The following is a 20,777-nucleotide window of genomic DNA, read 5'->3' on the forward strand; positions in this document are numbered from 1 at the left end:
GTTGGACTGAGAGCCTGTGAGGGCCCAGAGTCACCCAGTGAGCTTCCATGGCCAAGTGGGGACTGGAACCCGGATCTCCCGACCCCAGGGCCACCCCCTGAGCCGCTACACCATGCCGCCGACTCTCTCCACCTCCCAAGAGCCGAAGCTCCCCGGGCGGGTCACAGCAATGAAAGATACCCTAGAGAAGCCTAAAAGCTTTAAACGAAAACCCTGGCAGCACCGCGAAGGTATACAAGTGGGCTGCATCTGGTACGGAGGCGGGACTACACGCACATCCCAGGCAGGCAGGCAGGCAGCAGGCAGGCGCCCAACAGGTGAGGAGGACGCACGCGGCGGCCGCGGCGACTCGCCCGCGGACCTTCCGGCCTGGCTGGCGGGGGAGGCCAGGGCGCCTCGGGGTGGGGCAGCGCAGCGCCCGTGACCTCACCTGGGCGGCGGCAGGAGGAGGAGGCGGAGGCGCCGCCGAGCGCCGCCCAGGTGCAGCCGCCACAGCCTGGGCCCGCGTCCTCCGTGGCCGCCGGCAAAGCGAAGCAGCTCCCTTTACACGGCCAGTTGCTGCGGCGCCCCGACGCGGAGAAAGCCAGGTGAGTGAGTCTCGCCCCTGCCCGGGCCCCTCTGGGGATGATCCCTTCGCTCCGGGGGCTGACAGCGCTCTTTGTTCTCATCCCCATTCCGGGCTGCTTTTGTTTATTCCTCCACAACACCCCTGCGAGGTAGGCTCGGCTCACTGGGAGGCAGGGAAAGCGCGGCAGGCGCTGCTCCTGCGGATTGGAGCGTGGAGGGCGGAGGTAGGATGATCTCTCAGGATCCTAAGGGCACGTATGGAGTAGGGGCGATTATTACTGCATATTATTTCTGCCCCATCTTTCTGCCCAGAGCAGCTGACAATGAGAGAAGATGCAAGAAATGAACAAGAATGAGAAAAGCCAAACAGTCCTTTAAAAGTAGCAGCAAACAAACCAGCTTTGAAATGGGGGTCCAAGGCTGGACTGAAGCCCCAGCCCACCCTGGGAACTGTGAGGAGCTCCGGATCCCCTTTGATGAGCAGACAGCCATTATTATTTTTCATTGACCTGTACTCTGTATGCTTTATTTATTTATATTTATTTATTTATTAAATTTATATACCGCCCCATAGCCAAAGCTCTCTGGGCGGGTTACAAAAGTTAAAAACAGTGATCATTAAAAAGTGTAAAAAATTTAAAACCGTCAAAAATATAAAACAACAGTATAAAACAGTATCCATTTTAAACAACAACAGTTCTGGGGTCCATTAAAAAAACAACTTAGCATATGTTGTTAAATGCCTGGGAGAAGAGAAAGGTCTTGACCTGGCGCTGAAAAGATAACAATGTTGGCACCAGGCGAGCCTCATCAGGGAGATCATTCCATAATAGCAGGGGCCACCACTGAAAAGGCCCTCTCCCTTGTTGCCATCCTCTGAGCTTCCCTCAGACTAGGCACTCAGAGGAGGACCTTAGATGTTGAGTGCCGTGTACGGGTAGGTTCATGTTGGGAGAGGCGTTCCATCAGGTATTGTGGTCCCAAGCCGTGTAAGGCTTTATAGGTTAAAACCAGCACCTTGAATTGGGCTTGGAAACGTATAGGCAGCCAAGTCAAGCAGGCCAGAATCAGTGTTATATGTCAGAACCTTCTGGTTCCAGTTATCGATCTGGCTGCTGCATTTTGCACAAGCTGCAACTTCCAAACCGTCTTCAAAGTCTGCCCCACATAGAGGGCATTGCAGTAATCCAATTTGGAGGTTACCAGAGCATGGATGACTGAAGCTAGGTTATCCCTGTCCAGATAGGGGCGTAGCTGGGCCACCAAACGGAGTTGGAAGAAGGCACTCTGTGCCACCGAGGTTCAAGGAGAACCCCCAAGCTATGAACCTGCTCCTTTAGGGGGAGTGCAACCTCATCCAGAACAGGTTAACACCCACCATCTAGCCAGAAGAACCACCCACCAGCAACATCTCAGTCTTGTCTGGATTGAGTTTCAGTTTATTAGCCCTCATCCAGTCCATTGTCGCAGCCAAGAACCGGTTCAGCACATCCACAGTCTCACCTGATGAAGATGAAAAGGAGAAGTAGAGCTGATGACAACACACTCCAAAACTCCGGATGACCGCACCCAATGGTTTCATGTACATGTTAAACAGCATGGGGGACAAGACTGACCCCTGCGGAACCCCATACTGGAGAATCCACGGGGCCGAGCAATGCTCCCCAAGCACCACCTTCTGCAGCCGACCAGCCAAGTAGGAGTGGAACCACTGCAATGCAGTCCCTCCCACTCCCAATACCATGGTCGATGGTATCAAAAGCCGCTGAGAGATCAAGGAGAATCAACAGAGTCACACTCCCCTTGTCCTTCTCCTGACATAGGTCATTATACAGGGCGACCAAGGCTGTTTCTGTGCCAAAACCGGGCCTGAAGCCTGGTTGAAATGGATCCAGATAATCAGTCTCATCCGAGAGTGTCTGGAGCTGGCCCACAACCACCCGCTCAAGGACCTTGCCTAGGAATGGAACATTTGCCACTGGTCTATAGTTGCTAAGATTTTCTGGGTCCAAGGAAGGTTTCTTCAGGAGTGGTCTCACTGCTGCCTCTTTCAGACGGCCTGGGACCACTCCCTCCCACAGGGAGGCATTAATCACTTCCTTGGCCCCGCTGGCTGTTCCATCCCTGCTAGCTTTTATTAGCCAAGAGGGGTAAGGATCCAATACGGAGGTGGTTGCACAAACCTGTCCAAGCACCTTGTCAACATCCTCGAGCTGTACCAACTGAAACTCATCCAAAGAAACTGGACAAGGCTGTGCCCTGGATACCTCACTAGATTCTCCTGTTATAACACTGGAGTCTAAGTCCTGGCGGATGCAAAAGATTTTATTCTGGAAGTGCCTAGCAAATTCATTACAGCAGGCCTCAGATGGTTCTACTATGTCCTTGGGGCTGGCATGTAGTAGCCCCCAGACAACTCTGGAAAGCTCTGCTGGGCTGCAGATTGAGGATTTGATAGTGGCATTCAGATTTCAAGGGAAGCTCACAGATAAAGACTTGCATAAATTAGAGGAGATGATGATGATGATGATGATAGCAGCTTTTATACCCTGCAGCTGTTTCTCTTCCCCCACCCCACTGAACACTTAATAAGCTGGGTCTTCCAAAACAACGTCTTCTCTAGGCTTCCCCAGGAATGCCTCCCCCACTGGCCCTGCTCAACAGTCTGATTTTGCACCTGCTCTGCCTGCCTTGCGTGAGCCCCTTGCTATTATGAATTCCTTCCTAATCAGCTCTTGTCCATGCCAGAAAAACAGGTGGCAACTTCCCCTCCCCCTCCCCCCATATTCCTCCCCTTCTCTTGCACTCCTGTCATATTCCTCCCCATTATTATCGCAAGGGGGTGGTGAGATTAAAGGTTGCGGGAAAATATTGATCTTGGATGCCTGCCCAAAGGCCGCTCTGCCTACCGAGTGACATGAACAAGGCGCAGCAGAACCACACTGCAGACCGAGAGCTGAAGAAGTGGCTAGTTGTTTTGAATCAAGGGGGTCCAATTTAGCCCTCCTTGGCTCTTGGGTAGGAGGGTCAGTGCCTCCACCAGCATCTGTGACTAAAGCCTTCAAGCCAAGGTTGAGCGGTAGACATGGGCAGCAGAAGCTCTTCACAGCATGAAGATAAAGGAGGATTCCTGAGCAGCAGCTCCTCTCAAAGGAGTAAGAGCAGGCCAGGCTGCATTTTCCGGGTCAGTTGGCCAACTCTGCCTCCCATCCCTCCTCCTGCACTTAGTGACGCACAGCAGCCCTTCAGCCTCCAAGTCCCTGGGGCGGCACTCCCCTGCTGCTTTGGCTGGGCTCTCTTTCTAAAGGTGTGAATGTTCCCAGCTTCCGGGAGGGAGGAGATCACGAAGCCTCAAACGCTGCCCGGCGCTGGTGCCTTTCGAGTGGCAAATCTGCTTGAGCCTCCCTGTAAGTTGTTCGCCAACTGCAGTGTGCCAAAATTATAATGTTTCTTCCTACAAGCTGCGGCTAATAGCGCGACAGCAGGTTGGGCCTTTTTCCGGTGAGTTGGCCAGCCCCAGTCCCAGATTGGAAAATTGAATTATTAAGTTTTAAGTTAATGTTTGGTGGAGCTGCGGGGGGTGGGGTGGAGAGAGAGAGAGAGAGAGAGAGAGAGAGAGAGAACACAAGAGTGGGATGGCTGGGCTGGATTGCCAATGCCTTATTGGAAATTGAGCTTGCTGAATCCCACATCAAATTGGTCTTTTTTCGGACGCATAACTCTCTCCATTGCCTATAAAACCTTGATGTGCCTGATGTTCCGGGGTTGTTGCCAGGCTCCTTCTGCAAGGTTCTTGTACCGTGAACAGCTGTGTGGCACTCAGGCATTCAGCGAGGAGGCACTCTCCACCACTGAGCGGCACTGGCACAGGGTGGAAGAAGGGGAGCACGCTTCGTTTCCTGAATGTATGTAAAGCCTGGGAGATGGTGGTTTCTCTTGGGAAGCTTATTTTGCCCCCCTGGAGGCTCTGGGACAGGCTGGGGAGGGAAGAAACGAAACTGGTCTACGCTTCTCAAGGCCACTGAGAAGAGGAGGGCCCCCAATGGACAGTGAAGGGAGCGTGCTTGGAGCTGGACGCTCCCGGAGCCATGAGAATGGGTGGCTGCCACCTCTTGCCTTGTGTCTGCAATGTGGGGATGGCGAGGCTGGCCTTCCTTGCAGGGCTGTTGTAAGGGTGACTGAGATTCTGTGGGTGCTCCTAGCCAGAAGGCGTCTTGTGCAGCAATTCCAGCTTTGTCATCTAAACGGATTAAAAGGAAAAAGGTGGAAGAAGCAGGGGGCAAACACAGGAGGGTGACAAGCAGAACACGGCGTGGTCTGTGCCCCCATGAAATTCTGCAAATGAGGTGGGGAGGGGGCACATTAAAAGCCCACCTGGAAGTGCCCCCTGGGAGTTGAATGCTTTGGAGGATAGGCACTAGGTGAATTCTCCAAATCCAATCCATGGCATCATAGAATCATAGAATCATAGAATAGCAGAGTTGGAAGGGGCCTACAAGGCCATTGAGTCCAACCCCCTGCTCAATGCAGGAATCCACCCTAAAGCATCCCTGACAGATGCTTGTCCAGCTGCCTCTTGAAGGCCTCTAGTGTGGGAGAGCCCACAACCTCCCTAGGTAGCTGATTCCATTGTCGCACTGCTCTAACAGTCAGGAAGTTTTTCCTGATGTCCAGCCGGAATCTGGCTTCCTTTAACTTGAGCCCGTTATTCCGTGTCCTGCACTCTGGGAGGATCGAGAAGAGATCCTGGCCCTCCTCTGTGTGACAACCTTTTAAGTATTTGAAGAGTGCTATCATGTCTCCCCTCAATCTTCTCTTCTCCAGGCTAAACATGCCCAGTTCTTTCAGTCTCTCTTCATAGGGCTTTGTTTCTAGACCTCTGATCATCCTGGTTGCCCTCTTCTGAACACGCTCCAGCTTGTCTGCGTCCTTCTTGAATTGTGGAGCCCAGAACTGGACGCAATACTCTAGATGAGGCCTAACCAGGGCCGAATAGAGAGGAACCAGTACCTCACGTGATTTGGAAGCTATCCATGACCGTGTGCTTGACAGTGTGGGAGAAAGGGTGCTCACAGGACTTTTTCTTCTTCTTTCAGAGGGTGAGGCTACACCGGTGACTTTGCAAGAGACGCCACTGCCGTCCGGGTCCACCACATGCCCCTGCATTCTTGCTCCGGCTAGAAGCGAGCTCACAGAGCCCTTTGCAGGGAGACCACGGCTGCCTCTCTGAGGCTTTGCTGGGAGTGCTCCTTCCGCAGGGGTGTGGGGGCTGCCCTGCCTTGGAGGAGCCATGGATCGCGGGGTCACAGTTGAGAACCCCTATGCCAGTGTGAACATCCCCCGAGCTCAGCTCAAGGACGGCTTCCTGAAGTATTATCTGGGTGAGGATCTGGCCCCAGACACCGTGGTCTTCAACCCCAGTGCCCTGCCCACATACTCTCTAGCCCAGGAGAAGGAGCGGGAGGTCAGCCAGCATCCGCCGGCCCATGCTGCATGGAACGGTCAGCCGATCCCAACACGGGAGTCATGGGCCAGGCCCTACAACCCCTACGCCAGCCTCAAGATGCCCAGTGGAAACTCCCCGGAACCCTTCCACTGGAAGAGCCACGAGGTGGGAACTCCAGAGGGCAGCGGAGGCGGCAGTGGCTGCTGCACGCCCTGCTGTGGAAGGTGTTGCCCCTGCTGCAAGAGGTGCTGCTGTGTCATCTCATAGCACCACCACCCCGCAAGGGGATCTGCAGCAGGTTTTCCCTGCCACACCGTGTGTTCCAACCTGCTGAGATTTGGGCCTCAGTTACTTCCAGAAGATCACGCAGATGATTGTCCATGGCTGTTTCGGCCTCCTTCCGTCATGTTTTAAGAAGCAGGGCAGACAATTCAGGAGAATGGTTTTACCGCTGGTCCTCCTGGGTACACAGAGGTGGCCAAGTGTCCTTTCCTAAAATGCTCACCTCCATAATCCAGTGTAATCCAAAGGACTACAAGAGAGCCAAAGGGACCCCCAAAATAAAAATCCCCCCATCCTTCCATGAACGAATCAACCTAAATAAACTGACTTTGTATTATCATTGATAAACAGGACAATTTCCCCCAGCTTGGAGTGAGAACTGGGGCAGGTGTGCCAAATGGGTGTGCAGGATTCACTCCCAGCTGCCCTTTCCAGGGCTCCCCCCAACCTCCTTAACCTGGAGGCAGAACCAGGGAACAGATTGGGCTGAGAGTGGAAGGGAGAGGAATGAAGACCAGACATTTTTGGCTGGGCCGGACATTGCACTGTGCAGGTGGGGGTGGAATCGTGAGCTGCTGCACCAGCTAAAAAAGACCCTCTCCCAGGGCCAGGCCAGGCGCGGGCCTCCAGTGCTTCACAAAGCAGCCAGGCACAATGATGCGGCTCTGTAAACATCAAGAGGGATCCCATTCCTTCGGAGGCCTGCCTTCTGTACACAGACTTGTTCTTGAACGGCCAGATTACCGGCCCTTTATTTGCTATAGCTGCTGCTCTCCCCAGCATCTTGCCCCCGTGGGCAGGGGCTCTAGTTTTTCAGCATTCTAAGGAGGTGTCTGCGCTTTCCTTTGCTCAGCCAAAAATAGTTGCCACAGTGAGTTTCCTGGGATTTTGACTTGCTCAGTGAGAGCCTCCAAGGGCAGACACAGCCCACCCCAAAGGCCAGCCTGTCGATGCTTCTCAGCCTTTTGGTTGTGGCACTGTTGTGCCAAATCGGATGTGCGGAAGACTGTGGATTCCATGTGCCCCACGGCCTTCACTAGTGGCCTCCGCCTCTCTCTCCTCCCTGCCCCTGCTGTATCCTCCCTCCCTGAGAGCTGGGTGCCCCATTGCTGGGGCATCCAGGAGGAAAGAGGCGCTAGCGATTCTGGGAAATGTTTCCTTGATCCGACTCTTTGTACGGGGCTGCCATGGACCCACAGCCTGGCACAGTGGGGCTAGAAAGCAGAATCTGTTGCCAAGGGAAAGAACCAAAATGAATCCTTGTAGTTGACTAAATTGTGTACTCTGCCAGATTGTAATAAAAACTAGAGGTCAAATAAAAGTATATTAATTGCATGCTTTTTAACTCTTGCAACTTGAAAGCAATCTTAACAGTTGTGTGTTGTATGCAGAAATGTGGGTATAGAGACATCATCTGGATTCAATACCTTGTATTACGGGGACTGGGGGGGGGGAGAGGAGGCCTAGACTGCCTAGCTACTGTTTTTGAAAGGTTAATGGGTGGGTGGGAATGATTCAGTTAAAATTGGAGGGTGCCTGCCCCCACTGCCCCCCCAACTCTTACCCCTATAATTTGAGCCCTGCTTTGGTGCTTGTCAATGTCTACCTGGGGCAAGGGAGCAGCCAGCCGCGGTTGCTGCAGAGAGAAGCTAGACAAGGGCCTGTAGAACAGCAAAGCTCTGTTGCTTCCTGGCTGGGTTTCAAAAGCAGGGCCCATCTGGCAAAATTATTGTTTTGGTGTCTAACCAGGGTGGGGAATGTGCAGAAGAGCCCTGCAAGTTTTTGGACTGTGCATTCCATCATCTCTCACCATTAGTTATGCTGGCTAGGGCTACTGGGAATTGCAGCCCACCAGTATCTGGAAGGCCACGTGTCCCCCGACCCTGGGGCAGAAGTAGGCAAGCCATTGAGTTTCACAGAAACCATGGTGACACTGGCAGAACAGGGATTCCTGAGGCAGCTGCTTGCTGCACTACTCCAGAAGCCCCAGGCAGCAACGCTCGCTTCACTCCTGGGATGCTGGGGTCAGTCCTGCCTCCTGCACGGAGCATGTGAAAAAGGGTCCTTTGCATGAAACAAATGAGCTGCTGCTCCCTGTCAATAGATGCTGGTAGCTTAGAGCTGGAGGAAGGAATTCTTTGCTTTCCCTGGGCTTGGCCCTCCCTGCGAGAGGCTGCTCCGGAGTCCCTTTTGTTCCTGAGGCACCGGCGGGCCGGTATTTTTCTGTGCTGCAATTGCTGCTCCATGGTCACACGTGGCTGAATTCAGCACAATACCAAGTGCCATATATCAATTCACAGTGTTGCAATTGCAGGAGAATTAGGAGGAGTTTAAAAGGCCACATAATGCCGCAGAAGCAGGAGAAGTGAGAGGCCATGCTGCCACTTCAGGTTGCCTTTTAATCATAGAATCATAGCATCATAGAATAGTAGTGTTGGAAAGAGCCTATAAGGCCATCGTGTCCAATCCCCCGCTCAATGCAGGAATCCACCTCAAAGCATACCTGACAGATGGTTGTCCAGCTGCCTCTTGAAGGCCTCTAGTGTGGGAGAGCCCACAACCTCCCTAGGTCACTGGTTCCATTGTCGTACTGCTCTAGCAGTCAGGAAGTTTTTCCTGATGTCCAGCTGGAATCTGGCTTCCTTTAACTTAAGCCCATTATTCTATGTGATGCACTCTGGGAGGATCGAGAAGAGATCCTGGCCCTCCTCTGTGTGATAACCTTTCAAGTATTTGAAGAGTGCTATCATGTCTCCCCTCAATCTTTTCTTTTCCAGGCTAAACATGCCCAGTTCTTTCAGTCTCTCTTCATAGGGCTTTGTTTCCAGATCCCTGATCATCCTCATGGCCCTCCTCTGAACACACTCCAGCTTGTCTGCATCCTTCTTGAAGTGTGGTGCCCAGAACTGGATGCAATACTCTAGATGAGGCCTAACCAGGGCTGCATAGAGGGGAACGAGTACCTCATGCGATTTGGAAGCTATACTTCTATTAATGCAGCCCAAAAAAGCATTTGCCTTTTTTGCAGCCACATCACACTGTTGGCTCCTATTCAGCTTATGATCTACAACAATTCCAAGATCCTTCTCGTTTGTAGTATTGCTGAGCCAAGTATCCCCCTTCTTGTAAACTGTGCATTTGGTTTCTTTTCCTGGATGTAGAACTTGGCATTTATCCCTATTAAATTTCATTCTGTTGTTTTCAGCCCAGCGCTCCAGCCTATCAAGATCACTTTGAAGTTTGTCTTCCAGGGTATTTGCTATCCCACCCAATTTTGTGTCATCTGCAAATTTTATAAGCATTCCCTGCACCTGCTAATCCAAATCATTAATAAAAATGTTGAAGATCACTGGGCCCAGGACTGAGCCCTGAGGTACCCCACTTGTTACCTCCCCCCAGTTTGAGAAGGTACTGTTGATAAGCACTCTTTGAGTCCAATTCTGTAGCCAACTGTGAATCCATCTAATAATTGTTCCAACTAGCCCACTTTTAGCTAGTTTGTTTTTCAGAATATCATGGGGCACTTTTTCAAAAGCTTTGATGAAGTCAAGATATATGACGTCCACAGCATTCCCACAGTCTACAAGGGAGGTTACCTGATAAAAAAAATGAGATCAAATTAGTCTGACAGGATTTGTTCCTGACAAATCCATGTTGGCTTCTAGCAATCACTGCATTGTTTTCAAGGTGTTTACAGATTGACTTCTTTATAATCTGCTCCAGAATTTTCCTAGGGATGGATGTCAGACTGACTGGTCTGTAGTTCCCAGGTTCCTCCTTTTTGCCCTGTTTGAAATAGGGACGTTAGCCCTCCTCCAGTCGTCCGGCATCTCACCCGTCTTCCATGATTTCGCAAAGATAATTGACAGTAATTCTGAGAGTTCTTCCCTAGCTCCTTCATTACTCTAGGATGCAGTTCATCGGGCCCTGGGGATTTGAACTCATTCAAAGAAATTAGGTGTTTCTTGGCCATTTGTTTATCAATCTCAAACTGCAATCCTGCCCCCTCAACTTGTGCTTCACTTTTTCCAGGGGGGTCATAGACCCATTTTTGGGAGTAGACTGAGCCAAAGTAGGAATTGTGCACTTCAGCCTTTTCTTTGTCGTCTGTTATCAATTTGCCATCCTCATTAAGCAGTTGAACCACCATTTTTTCCTCTGTCTTTTACTATTCATGTATCTGAAGAAAGCCTTTTTATTGCTTTTAGCACTTCTCGCTAGTCTCAGCTCATTCTAAGCTTTAGCCTTCCTGATGCCATTTCGGCACTTCTGTGCCACCTGTCTGTACTCTTCTTTTGTAACCTGGCCTTCCTTCCACTTCCTATATGTAATCTTTTTTTGTTTTCAGGTCATCTCTAAGCTTTTTGTGGAGCCACATTGGTTTCTTTTGTTGTCTTCTATCTTTTTTCCTTGTTGGAATTGTTTGTAACTGTGCCTTTAAAATTTCCTTTTTTAAATACTCCCACCCATCCTGCACTCCTTTTCTCATTAGGCTCACTTGCCATGGGAACTTACTTACCATAGTTCTGAGTTTATTAAAATCAGCTTTCCTAAAATCCAGAGTACGCGTTTGGCTACACTCAACTTTTGCTTCCTTTATAATCAAGAATTCCAGTATGACGTGGTCACTTTCCCCCAGAGTTCCCATAACTGCCACTTGATCCACTAAGTCATCCCTATTAGTCAGTATCAAGTCAAGGACTGCCGATCCTCTAGTTCCTTCCTCCTAATAATAAAGTCAGGTGCAACTATGTGCAACTATGCAGGAATGCACATTTTAAAACACTTGTGTGGTTATTCACAGCTGCACCCTGAAATAGTCCCCAAAATAGTGATGATGATGATGTTGATTAAGATGGCTGAACAACCACAACACTTGTTTCTTGAATGAGAGGAAACAGAGGTCAACCACAAATTTTGTGCCTGCCAATCTTTCCCCCCACCTGAGGCCAAAGGAGAAGGTGGGCGGAGACGTTGCAAATCAGGTTCTACAGCTTTGAAGCTACTCTCAGTGGAAAGAGTTATAATACTGCCTTAGATCGGAGCACACATAACTCTGTCGCACGTGGAAACTCTAATCGCTGAAGAAGACATTAGAAAAGTAGTTTGGGAAGAAACAGACTCTTAAGGGAGTAATGGCCACAGGACAACACTGTGCCATGCAAGTGAGATACTGAGATACACAATGGTACTGAGATAAATGCATGAGCATAGCTTGCCTCTGCCAAAATTGGATTTTTCAGCAAGGTCAACCCAGAGTTGTAAGCACACCTGAAACCAGCAGAAGGGTTAAGGAAGATTGTGCTTAATTCCTCCAGTGAGCGGTGCCAAGCCTCACATCCTGCTGAGGGTTGCCAACTGACTAGAAAACCCCACCCTGAGCTGCTGTTAGGTCTTTAACAGCAGCTTGATGTGCAGAAGTCAAATGGGAGAGTGGTAGAAGAGCACCCTGGGTCACTCCTTCTGCTACTGTGATGCTCCTCAGCATCCAATAAGAGGCAAAGGGTTGATGTAGTTTGGGTAGCAAAGAAGCCCATTGCACAGCTGAGCACGCTCCTCCTCCCAAACCAGATCCCCCCTTTGAGCTCAATCCTCTTCTCCACTGGGGAGGGGCCATTTCCAGGATCCAAACCCCTCCCCCCACTTACACACAAAGTCTTTATAAGGGCCTTGGCTATTCTGAATTAGGGATGCACCTCCCCACACTCCCTGGGGGGAACCCCCTCCCCTGAGCTCACTGCATTAAAATGCCACCAGCCCAGTTTCTCTGGATCTGCACCAACTGACCCATTCACCAGCCTCCAGTTTAGCGGGATTCTCTGGTGCACTTCCCCCTGAGAAGCAGCCTCTCTCTCTCCTTACCTGCCAGCCGAGGGGTGAGGAATGCAGCCAGACTGGTCCCTGCCCCAGTGCGGCCTGTTCTTTGGGGTTCTTCCAGGAAACGCACGCCACCTTGGATGGGGGCCAGCCGGTGGCTTCCTCCTCCTGTCAGTGCCGCCAGCAAAGGTCACCATGCAATCAGTGTCGAGAGCGGCCCTTCACTTCGCATTCATCAAGCCCTTCTAACTTGTTGAGTGACTTTCCTTCTGCTTCATCCTTGACTTCGTCCCAATCAGAGAAGAAGCAACATGTGTGCTTCGTAAGCAGGGATGGTCAGCGCGTAATTCTGATGCCCCCGTCTGCCTGGACCACACCGCCCAGTTGGGATCTCATCCATCATTCCGCCTCTTTGGTTATTATTCTTTATTCAAGGCCAGAACGAAACAGCAATGTCGAATAAAACCAATAAACAATTGTTCATGAAAAGGCTTGGAAATTGGACAGATTAGCATGGTACTGCCTCAGTTATAGCCAGGATGGCGCCAGGTCAACTTTTCCAGGGAAGGAGTTCCAAAGCTAGGGGCCCATCACAGACACACCCTAGCCCTTTCTCTTTCTCTCCTGTGGCCAGCCATCCAAATCCGGGACAGAGCTTTAGATAATGGCTGTTGCTTGTTAAGAAGTGTCTCAACATTTATTTGTTCATTCCAGTTAGCCTTTGGTCAATCTTGAACATTACTGTTATATCCATTTTTAAAATTTGATTTATTTGAAATATTTCTAGACTGCCTTTCAGGGCAGGAGCCCTTCCAAAGAAGCATGCAACAGTAAAATGTATATAGTAAAATCCATATAATAAAAAGTTGTGGTACTAAAAACAGCAATGTTCCAAAACACATACACACACACACACACACACACACACACACACAAACACACCAGCATAAGAACAGAACCTACAACACAATTGCAACTGTAACTCAGTCTGACAAAACTTCATCAAGGCTATGCCAGAATAAAGTCGTACATTTTCAGGGCTTTCTTAAAAGCCTGCAGTGATGGGGCCTGGTGGACTCCTGATGGCAACTTATTCTAGAGGTGTGGGGCCACTGCAGAAAAGGCCCTGTCTCATGTATTTATCTTTTTTACTGTTTTTGTTTGTTGTTTATTCGTTCAGTTGTTTCCGACTTCATGGACCAGCTCACGCCAGAGCTTTCTGTCGGCCATCGCCACCCCTAGCTCCCCCAAGGTCAAGTCTGTCACCTCCAGAATATCATCCCTCCATCTTGCCCTTGGTCGGCCGCTCTTCCTTTTGCCTTCCACTTTCCCTAGCATCAGCCTCTTCTCCAGGGTATCCTGTCTTCTCATTATGTGGCCGAAGTACTTCAGTTTTGCCTTTAATACCATTCCCTCAAGTGAGCAGTCTGGCGTTATTTCCTGGAGTATGGACTGGTTTGATCAACTAGTACATTAATAATGAAAATGGCAGCAACTAAAACATGCATCGAAATAAAGCCAATGATAAAAGGCTGAGCAGAATTTACAATGTTCAAAATCTGCTTAAAAGTGACCCTGTGACAAAGAGGTGAAGCTGCCACTCAAGCTGCCCTGTCCATGGTACCTGAGAGCAAGGCCTGGAAGCTGCAGGCAGGCTCCTGTGGGTGCAGCCGCTGCCGCCACCGCCGCTGCCACCCTTGAGGTAACCTGATCCCAACCCATTCAAGGTTTTAAAGGTGCTTCACTTGAGCCCAGAAATGGGAAGGTATTCAGTGTAACTGGTTTAGAATTGGTGCAACATGACCCACATGGGTGGCCCCACAAGCATCCTTTCAGTTACGTTCAGTACCAGCTGAAGTATCCAAACTGTGCTCAAAAGCAGCCCCATGCCAGGAGGGGGAGGACACGAGTGGGTCACAGCTGCTGAGGCAGCCAAAGGGGCCCCTCCTGTTATAATTCCTCACCTGCCCTCCTCCCGCTCTTTGGCATGTTTTCTCTTCAGGTGTTTGCCAGCTGGTGGACATGCTCTGCTTTTTGCCTGTTTCCTTTTTAGAGGTGTGGACAGCTGGGCAAGAAAGCAGACAAAAGCCCTTGCCAATCTGCAGAACTGCCAATATTTGAAATTTTGCCAAGCTCTTGCGGGATTTCAGATGCAGAATTTGCATTTGAAATGCTGAAATATCTTTCCACGCAAAATGTGTGGTGCTTTAGGGTTGGCTGGCACGGCTGCCTTGTTAGAAGTCTCCCACTGAAGGGGGTCTGTCCTCTCCACACCTACCCAGCCCCAGGAAGGCCATCTCCCAGGTACTTCCAGGCCACTCCCCAGTAGGGTGGCCACTTGCGCATCACCAAAAATGAGGACACATGCTAATGTATAGGTTTAGATGCTGATTTGGAAACAATAACTGTAATATAATACAGTTCACCATAATGGAGAAAACCTTGGCTAGGTGACCTGCATGCTGTGGCTCACTGTGTGAAGCACCTTGGATGGCTCCTTTAGAGTTCTGACTATTTCTGGATTCACTGCCCCACTGACATTGGAGCCACCAGCCTCCACTGATTTTATTTTAAACCAACTAAGCACCAGAGACATCTTGGCCACCTTTAAGCATTTCACTTTAACTGGTATGGTGTGAACTGGCCCAAGATAAGAGACATTATTGCTTCCACCCAAGGCTGTTAATTGGCTGAATCTATTCTTGGCTTTGTAGTGGAATTGAGATCCAAGCACTACACAAAGAGCATTTCCTTTCCTGCTTTTCTGCAACACAACCTCTAGATGGCACTGTGGTGCAGCAGAATAGCACAAATGCACAAGTGGAAAGAGCATTTCCTTTTACTTATACAGTGAAATGCCACATTTTCCCTGTGCTCTTTAGACACAGAAGATGAACAGGAGGGGCACAACATCACCTTTAGAACCTGTAAAGAACCGTGAGTAGGAAATGACTGGCAAGCAATAAATGCCTCATGCAGAAAAGCCCACAGTCAGTTTTGGAAAGACAGAAGGATAAAGATAAAATAAATAAATAAATAAATAAAGATGGGAGGAAAGACAAAAGGAGAAAGAAATGAACTAATCATTCAAGACAGATGCAAAGGGGGAAAAGTGGTTTATATTATGTAGTTCTGAGGGGAGTGTCCACTGAGATCTCCAGTTTCTACTAGTTGTCTGCTGTGTGAAAAGAATGCTGGACTAGCTGGGCCTTTGGTATCATCCAGCATGGCTCCTAACTTGTTGTTTTGTTTTTATTTGTTTTCATCTGTAAACTGCTTCAGGATTTGTTTCAAATGAGAAGCAGTAAATAAATATTAATAATAAAATCCTGTTCTGAAGCATTTTTGTCAGTCTTTGCATCGTTGTCTCAGGGACCCCATAAACACTTCAGCAGGATTCACTGGAGCTCTGAGGCCACCTTTGCAACTCACAGCTCTTGAGATCCCGAAGTTGGTAGTCCAGGGCTGCACACAGTGCGCTGCAAGGCCCTTGCCTGGAGGGGCATATCAACTTGTAGCCCAGCTACACTGCAAATATAAACTGGTTCCAGGCCTGTCATGGCTCCTGGAAAATGGGTCCCTCCTTCAGGTGAGGATCTCTGCAAACTGTCATTCTGTGAGTGGGCCAGGAGCTTGGAATGAAGAAGTCCTGGCAGCAGGGCAAAATGCCTGCTCCCAGCTTCCTAGGAAGGATCCTGTGTTTGGAATCCTAGGTGTATCGGACTGTCTGTCCTGCCAGCAGAAGCCTGATGAAGATCTCAAAAAAGGCTCCTTTCACTCTTGAGATCTGGGCCCTGGCTGGCTATTAAGCTCTGCCCAGGAAGACAGGCAGACAGGGAGCGCGTTCTTGTATTTCGGAGGCTATTGTCAGCCGGGGCAACAGTAACTCTATCTCATGAGGTTGGCTTCCTCGTGGCAGATACAATACCGCAACTGTGTCTGAAATGTGAACCTCCTATAATTACCAGAGTGAGAAGCCGGTGGCAGGCTTATGGGAGATGCGCTGTCAAGAAACCACCCTGAGGCCAACAGCCTCCGTCTGCTAGTCAAAGGGACCCCTGGCTCGCAGGCCCGAAGCAGAGTTGTGGCTTTGTCCTTGTTTGTTTATTTTGTCCTGAGCATAGTGAGGATGCAAGCGCTGCAGGAAATGTAAGTTCCCCCCCCCCCCGCAGGTATTTGCATGCAGGTTACTACAGTGACACGGCTGGGTGGTATTCTAGGTAGCAGGTGCCCAACTGGAGCAGAGGTGTCCCCTTACTCCCATCATGGTCATGGACACCGTGGATCTCTTCCTGCGTTTTGCTCCTGCAACGAAGGGCAGCTCTTGCAGGCAGGGTTGCTGGGCACATTGACGGTCCACTAATATTGGAGCAGACAGTGGGAGAAGGCTGCTTATTGGGTCACCAAGAAGTTTTGGCTGGCTGAGTTAGAGGGGACTTTTTGCCGGATTCATTATTATTATTATTATTATTATTATTATTATTATTATTATTATTATTATTTTATATAGCACCATCAATGTACATGGTGCTGTACAGAGTAAAACAGTAAATAGCAAGACCCTGCCGCATAGGCTTACAATCTAATAAAATCATAGTAAAACAATAAGGAGGGGAAGAGAATGCAAACAGGTACAGGGTAGGGTAAGCAGGCACAGGGTAGGGAAAAACTAACAGTAGAAAGTAACAGTAGAAGTCTGCACAACATCAAGTTTTAAAAGCTTTAGGAAAAAGAAAAGTTTTTAGTTGAGCTTTAAAAGCTGTGGTTGAACTTGTAGTTCTCAAATGTTCTGGAAGAGTGTTCCAGGCGTAAGGGGCAGCAGACATTCAGTGACATTACTCTTCTGTCTTCATTTTAATGAAGCCCCTTAAGCTGAGCTGCTAGATGAGGGATGCAGCCCTGTTGCATCTTCAAAGGGCCAGCTGTGTCCAAACTGAATTGCTCAATGGATTGGCTCCAAGCTCTTACAAGCAGACTATGGGGAAGACAGTAGATGGTATGCTTCAGGGCTGGCTTCAGGTTGGGGGGTGGGGGAGCTGGTGCCATCCTCCTGTGTCATCCTCCCTCCTATATGCTTTATGCTTTAGGGTGGATTCCTGCATTGAGCAGGGTGTTGGACTCGATGGCCTTAGAGGCCCCTTCCAACTCTACTAGTCTATGATATATGGGAGCATGGTGAACTAACTGGTAGCAACAACAGTGCCCCAATCAGCATCAGTCCAGGAGCTGTCCACTAAATTTAGGTGCAGTTTTTAATTTTTCTATTGTTGTTTTCTTAATGTATTTCTTTTATAATTGTTTTAACAACATTTTTATTTTAAATTTCAGTTGTATTATTGTCAGACCCACCTTGGTATAAATCAAACAAAGGGCCTGTTCAGAAGACACCTTAAACCATGGCTTTAACCATGGCAAATAAGGCTTTTTTGCTTTATTCACCATAGTTAAAGCCCTTACTCAAGAGTAAATTCCATTGATTTCAACTGCATTTACATCCAAGTCATTCTAAAATCCGATGCATGCTTACCTTTGAGTAAATCCCATTGAATAGAGAGAGATTTACTTCTGAGTAAACAGAAGTAAAATTTCAGAAGTAAGCATAGGATTAAAGAGCACTTTTCCAGTTTGCTGTTTTAGACTTTAAAAAAAAGCTTCTGAGTGACCACACTATTAAAAGTCAGTTCTATACATGTTTATTCAGAAGTAAGTCTCTCTCCATATTTGGAAGAGGCTGAGTAGGGTGAGGGCTAGCTTTGATATTGACATCTGTGGCTAACCAAAATGCTTACATCTGTGTAATTTTTAAAGATAAGGAGATGAAACTTGGCACAGTGATAGCGCTTGAGGAGGGCTTTAGCCATGCCAAGTTTAAATCAGATCTGTTCATGCCTTGATTTTGAGCAATTTTTGAAATGGAAATTAACAAAACTGCTTACATCTGCGTATTTTTAAAGATAAAGTGATGAAACTTTGCACCATGATAGCTCTTAAGGAGGGCTTTAGCAAAGCCAAGTTTGAACCAGATCTGTTCATGCCTTAATTTTTAGGATTTAAAAAAATTCTTTCCCCCTTGAACCATTCCACCTGTTTGCATTTGTGGAGGATCTGTTTTCCTTTACTTTGATAATGTGCAGCAGTTCATCTCCAGTTCATAAAAATAGAGATCTGCTGGGGTCCTCAGAGATGTAGGCTACTTACCTCCCGCCCTTGCTCTGGCTTTGTTGTCTAGTGATTTACTGATTCAACGTTTCATTGGCTGGGCTCCATTTCTGCAGGTAATGAGGGCAGGATTGGAGAAGTAAAAAGTCCATTCAACCAACTAAGCACAAGTCCATTCATTCCACACGGTATGCTGGAGGAGGAGAACTGCCCCACCCTCCCCTTTTGTCAGCAAGACTCCATTCAAAGCACATGCCTCCAACAAAGGAAAAAGCAAGAGGACAGCAATACACAGAGGCTTAAGGGTGCATTAAATCCACTTGGGGAAAATAATCCAGACTTTCCCTGCATCAAATAGTATGCAAAATGGAGGAAAAGAGGCAAGATGGGTGCAGGACAGGGACGATGTGTGAGTCACGCACTGCGATACCAGATACCAGATGTGGCAAGAGTGCATTAAACCACTCGTAGCTCTCTGTATGAAGCATCTTCCCAGGACTTTTGCTTTTTTGACAGCAAGCTAAACGTGAGACGTCTAGATGAGCAAGTGCCCAAACAGAATGGAATGACGGAACTTCCAACCTAAGCTTTGCTGAAGAGGCTCAGCTGTGCAAACCGTGTTTTTGACAGTGTACCTTCCCTTTCAGAGCAAGAATATAATCCTTGAAAGTATCTACTCTGGCCTTTTAAAGTTTGATTCCTATTGTGGGTGGAGTAGCAAAGGGCATTAAAGTTAGGAGGAGTTGTAGTCCAGGCCTACAAACCAGTGGGTTTTCGTGTTCCATTGCAGTCAATGGGACCAACTGACTTCTGAGAAAATATACTTTGGACTGAGCTGTAAATTGGGATGCTCTGGACAAGGCTCCTAGCACTCCCAAATCCAAAGACACTGAGTAGCTCAGGGGACCCGACTTCTTTGCACCCATGGGCACATTTGGGAATTTGAGAAACTGCCGTGAGCACCACAACAAAATGGCTCCCCTGGAGGAGTTGGCTGGTTATTTAATGGCTGCTGTGGGGGCTGGCTGGACAAAAGTGAGCAAAAGAGGGGGGAGAAGAGAAGTAATGAGGCCAGAGGCTGGGAGGGAGGAGGAAGTCGAAAGGGAAAGCGGTAGATGGAAGAGAAAGAGCAAAGCTAGAAGCTGGAAAGGGAGAGGAAGAAGACTACCATATCATTTTCCAAGGATTTTATTTAAAACAATTGTTTTGAAGGGGTCAGGGAGCAGAGAACCTGATAGGCACCCTTGGAGGCCCTCACAGATGCTGCTTTGGGGACCCCTGCCACACCTATTCTATCTTTTCTTCCTTAGCAGATTTTTTGTGGAAAGATAAAAGGCAGAAGAAGTTGTAGGGAAATGCAGAGGATTATAAGTGGAAGACAATGATGACTTGACATCCCGTAAAATTTTGTGAGCGAGGCGTGAGGAAAGCCTCACCTGGGAGCACCCCTGGTCTGCCTGGAGGATTCCTAACCGTGGGTCTCTGGCTATGGCCTGGGTGGCAGAGGTTGGGCAGCCCTCGCAGAACTGACTGAGGAGGCTTTGGCCAGTTGCCGAGCTTGAAATTGGCCCTGCTAGCTGGGGGCTGTTGGGAGTTCTTGTCCCACCAGGTTTGGGAAGGCCAGTCTATGGCCTTGCACTGAACGCTGCCTCTCTTTGTTTCTCTCCCCACCAGGACGCCTCAGGCTCCAGGGGCTGAAAGCAGTCAGGCCGCAGAGCTGAGGTCCGAGGTCCAGTCCCTGATTCCGATTGCTCGCAGCAGTCACAAGATCGACTGCATCATCTGTTATTGCTCTTACGACCTCGCGGCCCGCCTGCCTCGCCGCCTCTACTGCGGCCACACATTCTGCCAGGCCTGCATCAGGCGCCTCAATGTGGTGACCAATGAGCAGTGGTGGATTCCGTGTCCACAATGCCGCCAAAACACACCCACCCCACGCGGAGGGGTGACGATGCTCGACCTGGATCTAGCGGCCTTTTTAGCAGTGAAGTCTGAGAAGGAGCATCCGCGGATGGTGGCCAAAATGGAGCCAGATCCAGCCCCAAAAATGCCCACCAAGGAGAAACCAATCACGCAGCAGCCCACAAGCCTTTGCCAGGAGACGTTGCAGCAGCCGTATTTGCCACAGAACGACTGCTGTGGCCACTGCTTGTGCTGTGGGACCACTGCAGCTTTTCAGGGCTAACTCAACTTTTGGCCAGGGTGGCCACCTTAGTACTGGAAACAGAAACTTTGGCCAACCAGAGCTTGAAATCCCCAGATCCAGCATACAGCAAGTGAAGACTTCTCCTATGTTGTGTACGTGGCCATTCACCTCCACTTGTTTTCTCTTGCTCGCTCCTTGACTTCCAGCAGCCTTCCTTTGTGGATTTAGGCTTTGGCTACTCATAGTATGACTACAGAATAAATCTAATCTGCAAGTGGGCTTGGTAATGGATCACCCCATAGTCCTATTTTCCTGGAGTTGGTCCTTGCACGGAGCTGATGCACGGAGCAGCTCTAAGTT

At 49.1% G+C, this 20,777-nt stretch overlaps 2 protein-coding genes across 6 annotated transcripts; both read left to right on the forward strand.

Moving 5' to 3' along the window:
- Window positions 1-502: 502 nt before the first annotated feature.
- Window positions 503-7,594, forward strand: CYSRT1 (cysteine rich tail 1). 5 transcript variants are annotated; one of them, XM_063144609.1, is made up of 2 exons: window positions 503-587; window positions 5,664-7,594. In XM_063144609.1, the coding sequence occupies exon 2, from the start codon at window positions 5,858-5,860 to the stop codon at window positions 6,278-6,280; it is 423 nt and encodes a 140-aa protein (XP_063000679.1). In that variant the 5' UTR covers window positions 503-587; window positions 5,664-5,857; the 3' UTR covers window positions 6,281-7,594. The 5 variants fall into 5 exon arrangements, with proteins under 5 accessions (XP_063000679.1, XP_063000678.1, XP_063000682.1 ...); XM_063144608.1 differs by lacking the exon at window positions 503-587 and adding an exon at window positions 3,538-3,974; XM_063144612.1 differs by lacking the exon at window positions 503-587 and adding an exon at window positions 3,538-3,751.
- An 8,647-nt stretch (window positions 7,595-16,241) lies between these two features.
- Window positions 16,242-20,456, forward strand: RNF224 (ring finger protein 224). The gene is made up of 2 exons (XM_063144948.1): window positions 16,242-16,261; window positions 19,946-20,456. The coding sequence occupies exons 1-2, from the start codon at window positions 16,242-16,244 to the stop codon at window positions 20,454-20,456; spliced, it is 531 nt and encodes a 176-aa protein (XP_063001018.1).
- The last annotated feature ends 321 nt before the right edge of the window (window positions 20,457-20,777 follow it).

This window comes from Elgaria multicarinata, chromosome 19 (genome assembly GCF_023053635.1).
Source record: "Elgaria multicarinata webbii isolate HBS135686 ecotype San Diego chromosome 19, rElgMul1.1.pri, whole genome shotgun sequence".
NCBI classification, from domain to species: Eukaryota; Metazoa; Chordata; class Lepidosauria; order Squamata; family Anguidae; genus Elgaria; species Elgaria multicarinata.

Coding starts and splice junctions, on each gene's coding strand:
- CYSRT1 (XM_063144609.1), top strand. CDS start 5,858: ATGGATCGCGGGGTCACAGTTGAGAACCCCTATGCCAGTGTGAACATC.
- RNF224 (XM_063144948.1), top strand. CDS start 16,242: ATGCAAGCGCTGCAGGAAAT. Junction 16,262..19,945: donor ATGCAAGCGCTGCAGGAAAT/GTAAGTTCCCCC, acceptor TCTCCCCACCAG/GACGCCTCAGGCTCCAGGGG.